Genomic DNA, 13,591 nt, shown 5'->3' with positions numbered 1-13,591 from the left:
TCTTTCATTACTTTTAACTTCTAGTATAATTCTACAGAAGATGGACTTTGTACGTTAGCAACATTTTACTCAGCAAATTAAAAGCTCTCGCATTGTGCAAGATGGGTAAGCAAAAAGACATGGTAACAATAAGTGGTGACACATTGCAAGATGGCTTTGCTGTTAATCGTTTTTAACCATTTTTTACTATACCTCTGGGATGGGACACTCACTCTGTCCTTCACTTGAGAAGTCTGATAATTATCATGTACACTAAAACTAATTAGCTACTAAATAACATGAAATCCATCTGTCGAGGTTCCAGCAGAAAAATACATTTACATTGATTGAAGAAGATGATAACCTAACTAAGTAGCAATAGTAAATGACCGTAAAGGACCCTCCAAAACATTAGCTATGAAGTCATAGCTAGTCATGACAAGCATGGAACATGGTGAGGCATGGTTTCATTTTAAAGGGTGCAAGTTAAGCCATTCATTTCCAACTTGACAATTGAGCTAATGGAGTCCTTGATGAGAATTACATATTTTAATACTCAAACATCCTCAACACTTGATTTTTATGGTTTTGCTTACAGTGTGCAAGACTACTCATCACCCCATTAGAGAGAGGAGGAGTAAGCGCTCAACAGGCTGTGTGTGTTTGTGTGTGTGTGTGTGTGTGTGTGTGTGTGTGTGTGTGTGTGTGGTGAGGTGATGGTGCAAATGAACTTAGCTGGGCCTGAGGAGCTCAGTGGAACAACCTAATACAAAGAGACTTTTATAGGCCTGGCAAAGTGAAGGAAAGCCCAAGATGTAGAAAGGAATTGTAAAAGCCTGTGCTTTTCTTGAAAATACTTTTAAAGGCAAGTAAAGTCAACTGGAGGAAGAACAGATAAACCTAATGGGAGATGGATGACAGATTGTTCTCAAAGTAGGGGAAGCAAACTACCAAATGAGCATAAGAGGAACTGTGCTGAAGACTCAGTGGACTGACAGGAGAATTAGCCTGGGAAAAGTGAGTAACATGTAATTAAAAGTGCATAGTTGTAAAGGGAATGGTCACAAGATTTAATAGGATCATCTTTTAACTACTGGGCATAGTCTCATGTCTGGGCCAAATGCAACATGTGGGTGTTACAAAACAAGATAAATGTGCCCAATAAAATGCACATTTCTCTTCTTTTTTTTTTTTTTTGATTTTTTGAGGTAGGGTCTCACTCTAGCCCAGGCTGCCCTGGAATTCACTATGTAGTCTCAGGGTGGCCTCGAACTCACAGCGATCCTCCTACCTCTGCCTCCCAAGTGCTGGGATTAAAGGCGTGCACCACCACACCCGGCACATTTCTCTTCTTTAGCAAAAAATAAAATAAAATAATGCTTTTATTATGATTTCTTGAGCTGAATGTTTTAAAGGGTGCAAGTTAAGCCATTCTGTAGCTTAGCATTCAACATACTGTTGTGAGCATGGGTTCCATAGCTTCCAAATTCAACCAAGTATGGTTGAATATGTTTTGATGTCACTTATTCTGAACATATGTAGACTTGTCTTATTATTCTCAAACAATATAGTATCATAACTATTTACACAAGATTTACATAGTATTTTGGACAACAGGAAATATAGAAATTATTTCAAATATAAGAGGATTTGCATTGGATACATGAAAATACTATGGCATATCACATGAGTTTTTACAGCTACAAATGTCTATATTTGGGTGTGTCCCATTATTATTTGATGCATGTATTCTATACTTGATCCTTATCACAATCATTCTTTCAGTGGGTTTCACTTTCTACTGGGGGATCTGCATCTTTATTGTCACATGCCCAACTTTTCTCTAATCTGTTCTGTAACAGTTTCTACAGTAATACTGATCATCTTTAAGGAGGTTCCATCATGTTAGGAAATAGCTTCCCAACATTCTCAGTGATTAGAATAGATGCTAAAAATTCCATTATAATAGAAAAGATAATTGAGTCCTAGAGATACTAGTTATTTGATATAGAAAAATCTATGACTCAATGGTAGAAGGGACAAAACAAGCAATTTATTGCTGTCACATATTCTGGTTATATTACACCAAATCTATTCATATGTTTAAAATACAAATAAAAAAGAAGCCCACATTCTACGGAAGATTGGCTCATACATTCAAAATAAATTTAAAATGAAAATGGCTGAAGGTTTGCGGGGGTATGATAAGAATGCATGAGTAAACTTCCCATTCCATGACCATTAATCCAATTCACTATGGTACCCCTTTCAGACTCACAGTACTTCACATTCCCATAAGGAAGAATGTGAAGCAACGGTGCTGCTTTTGGAGGCAAACACCTCCATCTTCTTTGCCTTCATTCCACTGGGTCTGCTATTTTTACATTCCTCCCATTTGCTTCTCTATAAAATTTTATTTGAAAGAAAGAACCAAAGAAATAAATGCATTGTTACTGAAAAGGATCAATAAATGCTAAATTAGATCTTTTCCTTATGGTTTGGGGAATGAAATCCAGGGTCGTGCACATATTAAGCAAGTTCTCAACCACTGAGCTATGTCCCCAATACTTAGATCCATTTTCAGATTCCTTCCTGATACATTGTTCTGATTTCACAATCTTATATGCTGTATTCAAGTTAACAGAAGATAATATGGTAAATAAAGCAATTAACATATAACTGTAAAGTTTCAAGTGGAGACACAATTTAGGACCAAACTCTCTTGGTGAAATGAGAATGGTAGTACATTGGTAGCCACCTACTTTTGCCTATTTACAAACCATGCCTAGCTCAGGGTCTAGGACAAGGGTATATCTTTATACTCAGAACTGTATCCCCTTCAACCTAGCTGTGATGGTTTGATTCAAGTGCCCCCTATAAACTTAGGTGTTCTGAATTCTAGATTCCCAGCTGATGGGGATTGGGGAATTAATGCCTCCTGGAGGCAGTGTATTGTTGGGGGTGGGCTTATGGGTATTATAGCCAGTTACTCCTTGGCAGTGTTTGGCACACTCTCCTGTTGCTATTGACCACTTTTTGTTGGCCAGGGGGTGATGTCCACCCTTTGCTTATGCCATTGTTTTCTCTTGACATCTTGGAGCTTTCTCTTGAGTCCGTAAGCCAAAATAAACCCTTTTCCTCAAAAGCTGCTCTTGGTAGGGTGATTTCTGCCAGCAGTGCGAATCTGACTGCAACACTAGCACATTTCTCTTCCTAAATCTGAGGAAATTACAACTAACTTCTGCTTTACTTATCTCTCTTGCATGAGAATTAAACAGGAATTTTAGGGGCTTAGGAGATGTAAAAAAATAGCACAGTAAGGTGGAATAATAGCTGGCAACTCCAGATTTTCCATTATATGGGGTCCATGTGTACCTCTTGAAATTAAAATGAAGTAATGGGAATTCTTTGAAATCTACAAAAGGAATTCTAAAAGGAATACTCTGTAGACTGTGAAGAACTTTTAGAAATTTAACACCTTGAGAAATAAGCTGAGTTGGTCAGTTTTTAAGTAAAAATCTTAGGAATACATACACACTAAGAGTAGGAAATTAGTTGCTAAGGAGGTGGCTAAGCTGTTAAAAACGCTTGCTTTGCAAAGTGTGTTCACCTAGGGTTGATTCCCTAGTACCCACATACAACCAGAGATCTGAGTATTGCATGCATCTGGAGAGCATCCGCGGAAGGAGCTGGTATGACCACTTATATTCATTCTGTCACTCAAATCAAATAAAGAAAAATATATTTTTAACTTCTTAAAAAATAATAGGAAATTATACACACTGGGCTTGATAGTAAATAATATATCTGTAGAAGTTTGTAATAAAATATTTAGTAGACAAAAAACAAGGTGAAGTAGAAAGAAAAATCTCAATGGTAATTGTGACACGCAATAAATTTAAGTAATTCAAAAATAAAATTAACTGGGTATCAAATTTTCATGCCTTATTCCTAGTTCTCATGCTAAAATGGATTACTGCCTGTTTCTTCCCTAGTTCTTAGAAATTTCATTTGAGAGAGGAAAAAAAAAAACCCTTTGAATTTTATGCTGTCATCAGTTTGAATTTGTTTTCCTGAAATACCTATTTATTTCTGAAAAGAATTCTTTCAGAAGAGCATGCATAAGTAAGAATGCACTTATACTCATTATCCCTGTCTAGAGAGAAATTTTAATTTTGAGCTAAAATTAAAATAATCATTAAATATATATGGCCAAGAACACTTGTGACAATTTTTCTGAACATATTTTTATGTAGATGTACCCAATGCAATGTAAAGTAGAATGAATTTTGACATAAATATAAAAGGCATGTCTTAAATTTCTATTCACAGCACTGAGGGTGTAGTTCAGTGGTAGAAGGGTTGTTTACCATTCATGAAACTATGGGTTCTATCCCTACCTATTAAAAAATAATTAATTAAATAAATAAAGTTTTATTAGGAAAATGTTCTAGGCTTTATTAACAAATACCACAGAAATATTTAAAATCAGACACTGCTTAAAAAGATAAAGTTATAAATAAAAAAATTACTTTTTCTATCATTTTGGGGAAAATAACAAAGGAAGCCAACTCCCCAAAGGATAAAATATAAATTTAAAGTTCTCTAATATTTCTTAGAATAAAAATAAATGTATAAAATTTTATTGCTACTTTTGTATTTTGCATATGATCATAAAAGAAAAATGTTCAAAGGAGAAAATCATTTACTTTATTAAAAATGAGCAATAATATTGATATTGACAAAAGGCTGGTCCACCATTTGTGAGGCACGCATGTATGACATATACTATCTTAATAAGGCCATACTGAGTCTGAAAGACTATAAATAAGTAATTTCAGCATTTCTTTGATGGTAACTAAGGAAATTTTGTACATTAGGAATTCCATTACTGAAAAAGAGTAAAATACAATAAATGTTTAAATCCAAGCATTTAGAGTTTGAACTGAACATATAGATAGCATTTAATCTTATTTGGGCCATAACCTTTTGACAAACTCATTCCTTTACCACATGTCTCAAATTCATAAAGCTTGAAATCCATCTGAAAGGAATGAGGTGAATTTAATTTTCCATAAGTGAGTGCTATTAAAATGAGTCTAATATGAATTTTTCATATTTTTAAGACATGCTCATGTAGATACCAAACTATAAAATAAGCCAATATCTCATAAGAAATTGAGGCATGCCCACTCATTGACTGACACCTAGGTTGAATCTGTAGCTTAATTACTATTTCTTTTGGGTACATGTCTAAAAGTGGTATGGCTAAGACATAGAGTAGTTCTGTTTTTTTCTTTTCCAGTATCTTTCATACTGAAAATCCATGGTGGCTGGACTCATTAATATTTTTTACTACCAGAGAATAAGGGTCCCCTTTTCTCCACATTCTCTCCAGTGTTTTTACTTGTTTTCTTTATGATTGCTATTCTGATTGGGATATGATATGATGCAATCTCAATGTAGCTTTAATTTACAAGATGAATGGTTAAAGAAAATGTGTTATATGTACATAATGGAGTTTTATTCAAGCATCATGAAATTATGTCATCTTCTGGAAAAGGGACGCAACTGGAAATCATAATATGAAGCAAAATGAGTCAGTCCGAAAAGACAGATATCATATGCTCACTCATGTTAGTGACTCCTATAATTTACAGTACATAAAACCATGCATATATAATATGGATAAATTATACTTAGAAAGTAATTTTCTTTATTTGATATCACCTAGCTAGGAATTCTATCTCTCCACATAAAAATACAATAGGAAAATGATGATGTACAGTTGGAAAATTACCACATTATTCTAGATGGCTAAAATACACTGTATTTCCTACCACAAATAATTTATCCTACAAAAGATGTGAACTGGAAGTGTGGGAACTCAGGCTCTTAGATGAAACCCTGCTGATAACTCCCCTGTGCTGATGTTTTAAATCCCTCACAAACAAAAGACTAATTCAAGAGAAATCACCAACTCCAGTAGGTAGTAAGTATTCATGATGCTTTTCTCTTTACAGTACTCCCCAGTTGGTTTTGATCCATGATTTAATAAAGCAACAGATAAAGTGCTGAGTTCCTTGGTACCCAGTGGGTTTAATGCTATTCCTAGCCATGAAGGGCCTGCTTCGAACATCTTTCCAGAGATCCTGATAGTTATAAGTAGGGCTATGGGGGAAGATGTAATTTTATTTATGGTGAATAGCATAGTATGTGGAACAAAGTTAGTTTAAGTATTTCATAAGCATCTTCTACTCTCTTCTTCTGTGTCAGACAGGCCTTCTGGGTGCCAGTATAAAAGTAAGAAACAAGAAGTTTATTTTGAAAAAAAAAAAAAAACAAAAAAAAAACCAGACCTTTAATTTTTTTTTTCCTCTCCAGAAAAGGCCTCTCACCCAGTGAGGAGAGAAATAAGATGCTTATAATCATCACTTACAAGGGTGACAATACACTCATATATTACTCAAATCTGACTTGTAGTTTAAAGTTATTGGCACTTTACTTTTTTTGTTCATATTAGTTAAGTCTTTTACATTTTTGAATATTATAGAACTGATCATAGAGTTCTTCCACATGACACTTATGTCAATTAATAATCACAGTGCTATATAAAATGGGACTTCAAAGTAACAAGACTAATGCTTTATGCAAAAACAATATTGTCATTGCATTGTTCTTAAAAATATTTTCTAATCAAAATTCATAACTAAAACACACCATTATGGTTACAAAATTTAAAGCCCTAAGACTATCTAGACAATTAAGCACAAAATGCCTTGAAGGAACAGGAGGTTATGATAACTAAAGGAAAGCACATTGCAGATTGTTCATTGGTAATATTCCATTTTACTTTTCCCTAAAGCCAGTAAGTCATTCAGATGGGGAGCTAGATGTGGTAGCAATGATGTAGAGACCACTGAATGTCATTATTTCTATGCCCTGTGAGCTAGTTTGTGGGAGGGATGATGTCCTAAGGACAAATGAAAGTTTTTATTTTATACAAGGATGGTATTCAAGAGTTTGAAATTTATGGAATTATCCAATTTGTGATAATTTTTCAGATATATGTAATTAGCAATGCTACTTAAATACCTTTAGAGTGTGAAATTCCCTTTAGAAAGAAAAATATCATCAATAAACTTAAAAACCAAGCACTTGAAATTAGAAGTGAAGTGAGCTATATTTTTGTATTTTGAATGCTTTATAAGTTGTGTTACATGTTTGGCTATGTGACTGCCTAACACATTGGATTCAAAAACTAAGCTGCATAAGTTGCATTTATCTTGACTGCAGAGTTGAAGTCAGTATATAGGACTACCACAAGTAGTTATAAAGTTTTGTTAAGCCTTATATTTAACCTTTAGTTGTGTGGAGCAGGAGAAAACCATGGAGTGGTATGTATTTCTAAAGTGGTGAGTTTATTGAATCAGAGCCATCAATGGTTGCTACAAAAATCAAAAGTTCATAAAGATGCTAAATTATGAATGATCACAGAAATCACATTTTTAGTCATTAAAATTTGCATAAAAGCTTTATTGCCTGCTAGGATCAATGAGAGGAAATTTCTATGACCAACAAACCTTTAATGTTTGAATCTGGGAGAAGTAAGGACAACTAAAAAACAAAAGGGACAAAAAAATGCTGTTCCTTGGAAAGAACATCAATTGCCACTCCAGTGAAAGTTCTTTTATGCTCTTTATCCCTCCTTCTCTTGATATACAAACCAATCACTATGCTACAAGTTTGGGTTGAAATCTTATTTGAAATTAGCATATAAAATAATATTTCTAAGAGGTAACCAAGGAGTGATAAAAATAATATGTTTTTGAGTAAAGGCTATGATCTAGTTATAGTATTATAGCCAATAACATATACATTCCAAATATTTTTTTTTGTTTTAATTACTAAAATTAAATATCAATGAACCTTCTTGGTTTCAAGTGATGGGTTGTCTAACGCCATCTAATTGGCTAGAAAGACTCTTCTTCAAGAAACTTACTGTTTGAATTTTGTGGAAATCCTGGCAAGGAGGATGGACCATTCATTCCAGGGAGCAGGACTGGAGGAAGGCCAGGAAGGCCTGGGTAGGCTGCTGGCACGCTGAGGCTGTGGAGCGAGCAGCTGTCAGTCATGCCTGGCTGCTGTACTGCTAACCCCAGCACATCAGAAGCTTTCTTAATACGGTCAAGTTCTTGCTGGGCCATGAGCTGGCGAACGGTGGTTGGAGCTAAGTAATCTTTCTCCCGGTCAAGCTGACTGCCTACCGTCTCCCTCACTTTGGCAATGTGCTGTTTGGAGAAAATGTGGTCTCGGATGGACAGGCGGGCGGAGTACTTCACTCCACAGAGGGTACACTCTGGTTTGGTGCCATCATTTCCATTTTGATTGATCATGAAAGGCTTCCCTATGTTGATCTTAAATTTCTTTTCTTTAGCCCTGGCATTTTGAAACCACACCTGCACCACGCGTTTGGGCAGACCAATCTCATTGCCCAGCATCTCACACTCTTGCATGGTGGGAGTGCGGTAGTCACTGAAGCAGGCCTTGAGGACCTTGAGCTGAAGATTGCTCATCTGGGTCCTGAAGCGCTTGTGACCTGGCCGGTCGTTACTTTTGGATTTAAAAGGGTTGCTAGACCCAAAAGGGTTTGGTGAGCTGGGGTCGGCTATGCTGGATGTTTCGCTGCGGTCAGCGTTGTCATCAGGGTCATCCGTGATATAAAAACTTTGGTCATGGTCACCGTCTTTGTCATTAAAATGGATGGATGGGCTCGTGAGAGAAAAGAGAAATTTGTCATCACACACCTCTGTGGTGGGTGTGGTTGCTGGTTTGGGGATTGTTTCGAGGGTTTTGGCCTCTTTAGGAGACAGTGCTTGTTTTGTCTCGCCAGAACTTGCGGTGTTACTCTCCATCTCTGCCGTCCCTTCATCTCCCGTGGTGGCATCACTGATGGCCGTATTAATGGAAGAAGTCTCATCAAAGTCAGTTTTGTTTTGATCATACCCAGCCTCAGCAGGAGGGGCATTTAGATTCTCTACATCCTCTGGACATTCAGCTTTAAAAGAAGAAGGGCTTAAAAGATTCTTTGGGGACAGTTCTGTTTTACTAACAGGTGTGGACACCGTGGAAGCCAATTCATTTTCACTAGATAGATCGATTTTGGTCAAGGGCAATGATGGGTAATCAAAATAAATGTATTTCTGTGGGCTTTCTCCTCCATCCTCTGTGGCTATTAAAGGGCTTGGTGGCAAGCTGTACCCAGCCTGCTTGCCTTCGTTCCAGTGGCGAGAGCGGATGTGGCTTTCCAAGGCCGACTTCGCTTTGAACAGAGCTCTGCAGAAGGGACAACGCTTGTGGGACTGGGCAGGACCCACTGCCCGGAACTGCCCTTTCCTCTCCCGTGCCCGAGTGTTCTGGAACCACACCTGCACCACCCTTTTCTTCAGCCCCACTTCGCGGGCGATGTGATCTAGCATTTTCCTGGTGGGATTGGAATCCAGCAGGTATTTTTCATAGAGTATTTCCAGTTGCTCCGGGGTGATGGTGGTTCTCAATCGTTTATCACGGTGCTGGTCCTCTCCACTGTTCCCTCCTTCCTTCTCACTGCAATTATTATCTTCTTTCTCATCCAGTTTCCTCTTCAGAGAAGCAGCATTGGCTGGGGCTGTGGTGTGAGAGGAGCTGGTTTGCGGTGGCATTTGAGTGAGAGAGCTCCCGAGCAGCTGTCCGGTCATTAGTGGATTGTTGGGGTCAAATATCATATAGGGCATATCCATGGGCCTTTCCAAGAATGGAGAGTGGAGGAATTGGTTCTGAGCAGCGAGGAAGTGCATGTGCTGGTGCTCCTGCCAAAGTTCCAGGGTTGGGAAGGCAATTGTACACTGATCACATTGGTATTGGAGTAGCTGTGGAGGTAGACTGTTCTGGAGAGACGTCATGGAAATCGGCAGTGGGCTGGAAGGGACCGGGGTTTGAGAGGCCGAGGGGGGTCTTGCAGTGAGCTGGGGTTGTTTGGGTGGTTGGGGCTGAGGCTGTGCTGGGGTTGCCTGTGGTGGATCTGAGGATGCTAATGGAGGAGGTGCTGGCTTGGTGCCTTGAGAAGGGGGCGAAGGGTCACTCTGCTTGGTCTTTTCTGCAGGATACTCAGGTTTTGGAGATGTCTTCTCAGGTTCTGGTTTGGGTGATGGAATGAGGGGCGTGCTTGTCCCAGAGCCTGAGCTTGCCACAGGGGCAGCTCCGGGTTTGGCTGTGGTGTCGGCTGGTCCAGATGACGAGCAGTGCTTATACACCACTTGGTCCGTGGCATCCATGGAATCCTCCGTCTGGCTTTCGTCTTGGGCCTCGTCATCTTCATCCTTGTAACACTGCTTTTTCTGATGCGTTATCAAATCAAAGATCCTGGGGAAAACCACATTGCACTTCTTACACTGGTACTGCATGTTGCTCGTACGAATATACCGTTCATTTGTGAGTTCTCTTTTCTCATTATCTTTAGTTTCTGCTTGGTTCTCATAGCTCTTTCGGGCTTTCTGTCGAGCATTCTGGAACCATACTACAATAACCCGAGTGGGCAAGTTGAGAACGGTAGAAAGTTGTTCGATTTCATCATCTTTTGGGTAAGCATTTGTGTCAAAAAAGTCTTGTAAAACCCTCAACTGATAGTCAGTAAACCTTGTTCTAGAAGACCTTTTACTGAATGAGGCATCCGATTTGTAGTGATCTAAAGAGGTGGGCTGTGGGTCAATTCTGATATCCTCCAAAACAGTGATAGGAGGGTTACTGAAGTTGTAAGGTGAATCCTTATTTCTCTGACGTTCCTTAAAAAGAGTATTTCGAAACCAGTGTTTGATAACTTTTTGAGAGAGGCCAGATTTCTCTGCCATTTCTTGGATCTGTTCTTCACTTGGAGAATTATTGATGTCAAAATAAGCCCTCAGGATTTTCAGTTGGTCATCTGTAATTCTTGTCCGTGGCCGTTTGAACTGAGAGTGCCTTAGGAAGTTGGGGTCTAGCCCCAGCTGCTGTTGGCACAGCTGGGTGAGGTCTGCAGAAAGAGTGTCCATCTGGGGCAGCTGCAGGGCGAGCTGTGGGGGAAGGGCAGGGTGCTGCACAGGCTGCATCATGATGGAAGGAAAGAGGGGAAGATCAAGAGAAACAGGCAGCTGGACCTGAGGGGGTGCAGAAGGGGGAGGCGGTGGAGGAGGTGGAGGTGGAGGAGGTGGCGGTGGAGGCGGTGGGGGAGTGGGTGGTGGGGCTTGCACAGGAGTAGAGACAGTGTTCTGGATTTTCACAGGTCCCATATTTGGAGGCTGTTGGGGAGCTGGAGGCAGGGGAGGAGGCGGAGGTGGTGGTGGTGGAGTTTCTGGGGAGGAAGGAGAGATCGGATAAAGCTTGTCATAAGCCTCCCTGTACTGACGAGCAAACCTTTCTAGTGCTCCATATGGAAAAAAATGCCCGTGCACATGTTCTTGGTGACTCTTTAAAATAAGAACATTGGAGAACAATTTACCACATGTGCTGCACTCCAGCTTGTCAGAGTTTTCGCCTTCCCCACTCTTGCCCTTCTTCTGTGCCTTCTGCCTATTTTCATTGTACTGAATGACCAGTTCAAATCCAAAATTTTCCAGCAAAGCTTTGGCTGCATTGCCCCTGGCCCCAGAGGCTATTCGGGGTGGAGGGATGCATGGTTCCAAGGATTTCTGCTTCTTGGTGTCTTTTCCATCTTTAATCCCTTCCCCTTCACTTATAAACTCTTGCTTTGGTTTTTCTTGCTTTTCAGACACCTCTTCTGCCTCCTTATAAGTTGGCAAGTCCTTCATGATTGGGCAGTCTGTGCTTACAAGGCTTCCTTGCTCTTGTTTCAATAATTTGCTGGCCTGCTGTTGTGGCTGCGGTGGCTGCTGCTGCTGTGGCTGCGGTGGTAGTGGTGGCTGCTTCTGAGTCTGCAGCTGGGGCTGTGTGGCTTGGTATTGTTGTGCTTGTTGCTGTAGAATTTGGAGCTGAGTTTGGCCAACATGATGTTGAGTTTGAATTTGCTGTTTCAGATCTTCAAGCAAGGAACCAGCCATTCCTGTCATGCCTGGCATTCCAAAGGTGGCAGAGCCTGGCAAGCCAAGATCTGGCCCCAAGCTAAACTCAGCCCCAGGTATGTAGAAAGGGAAGAGAAATTGAGGTTGTTGAAATTGCAACAGTGCCTCGGGTGTCATTGGAAAGTGAGGCAGAAAAGCTGGGTTTAGAAACTGAGGCTGAAAAAATGCAGCTTGCTGCTGCAGCTCATGTTGCAGTTGCATCTGGATTTGTGCTGGTGACTGGGTAGGGTGATGGGCGGGCTGAGCAGAGATTAATTCAGGAGTTTGCTTTTTGTTTAATTCTTTGGCATCTAAGTGGGTATCTTTGTTGTTGACTGCTGATAAGCTCATGGAATCTAACATTCCCTGACCAGGGCTATTGACATTTGCTGAGATGCTGTGCCCACTGCTCAGAGGACCACTTGGCTCCAGCTTTGCAGCTCTGGCTTTTGTCTGGTGGAGGACAGACCTCATGTGGATCTCCAAGGTTGAACTTTGGCTGTATGCAACATTGCAGATGCTGCACTTGTAGGGCTTGTTATCTGTGCTGCTGTTGGTTTCCTGTGGGACGGGACTGGAGGCTTCTTGCAAAACCTTTTTCAATTTATGCAGGTGAGACACTGAATTATAATGGACCAAGAGAATGTTCTTTTGAGTGAACGACTCTTTACACACTGTACATTTATAAGGACGAGATGGATCAAGGAATTTTTCCATTGTAAAATTGGGCCCTTTTCTAAAAGGTAAGGTCCGCTTTGGTTCAGAGCCCAAGTCATCTGGAATAGAGCTACTGTCACTTCCAACAGGACTGGCCTTCCCTTCATGGTCCACCTCATACTCCCTGTCCATTTCCTGCTCTAGGCCATGTTCATCCTGTGCCAGTGTCTCACTCTCTGCCCAGAGCTCACCATTCACTGGCAGGGAGGCATACAGCTGCTGAAGCTCAGCTTCGCTCAGTTCAGGGTGGCCTGCTTCCAAGTGTTTTTTTAAAGCCTGGAATGTGCGGAAACTACGCTGGCAGAGGTTACACATGGTGGCGGCCCGGATCGCGTGGTACTGGGAATGTATGTGAAGCTTCTGCAGAGTCTTGAAGGCCAGGCTGCAGTGGTTGCAGCGGTATTTATATACATGGCGGTCGGAAACCGAGAGTGGCTGCCTCTTCTGCTGTTCGCTGAGCTGATCTTGCAGAGTGTCAGGGATTTTCACATCTTTACTGTTGTTTTTATTCCATTCTGACCCCTCCAAGGGTTCCTTTATGACTTTGTGCTCCTCGCTCTTTATTTCCACACTTGCCTTTGAATCTTCAAGTCCTGCGATGCTTTTGTCATCCACTGGGCTTTCACCTGCGTGGACAAACCACACACACAGCTCTTACGGTAAGAAAATCTACAGCATAGATGCCAATAAATACTGGAAGTAAGCACTGAGTAAGATGTCTGCTTCACTGATTCTTGGAAGAAATATTTACTGAATGACTACTATGTGGCAAGCACTGAACCAGTTGCTGAAAGGATGTCAAACAAGATACCATCCACCCCTCC

The 13,591-nt window shown here is 40.4% G+C and overlaps 1 protein-coding gene across 3 annotated transcripts in view; it reads right to left on the bottom strand.

Annotated features, from left to right (window-relative positions):
• Positions 1 to 13,591, bottom strand: part of Zfhx4 (zinc finger homeobox 4) — a 193,605-nt gene that overhangs the window by 4,363 nt on the left and 175,651 nt on the right. For all 3 annotated transcript variants that reach the window (XM_004660553.2, XM_045144347.1, XM_045144346.1), the window contains exon 10: positions 7,982 to 13,393. In XM_004660553.2, the coding sequence (XP_004660610.2) occupies positions 7,982 to 13,393 (5,412 nt within the window). The remainder of the gene's footprint in view (positions 1 to 7,981; positions 13,394 to 13,591) is intronic.

This window comes from Jaculus jaculus, chromosome 2 (assembly GCF_020740685.1).
Source record: "Jaculus jaculus isolate mJacJac1 chromosome 2, mJacJac1.mat.Y.cur, whole genome shotgun sequence".
Lineage (NCBI taxonomy): Eukaryota > Metazoa > Chordata > Mammalia > Rodentia > Dipodidae > Jaculus > Jaculus jaculus.
The sequence above is the reverse complement of the archived record's forward strand: the minus strand, read 5'-3'. Positions and strand labels throughout refer to the sequence as shown.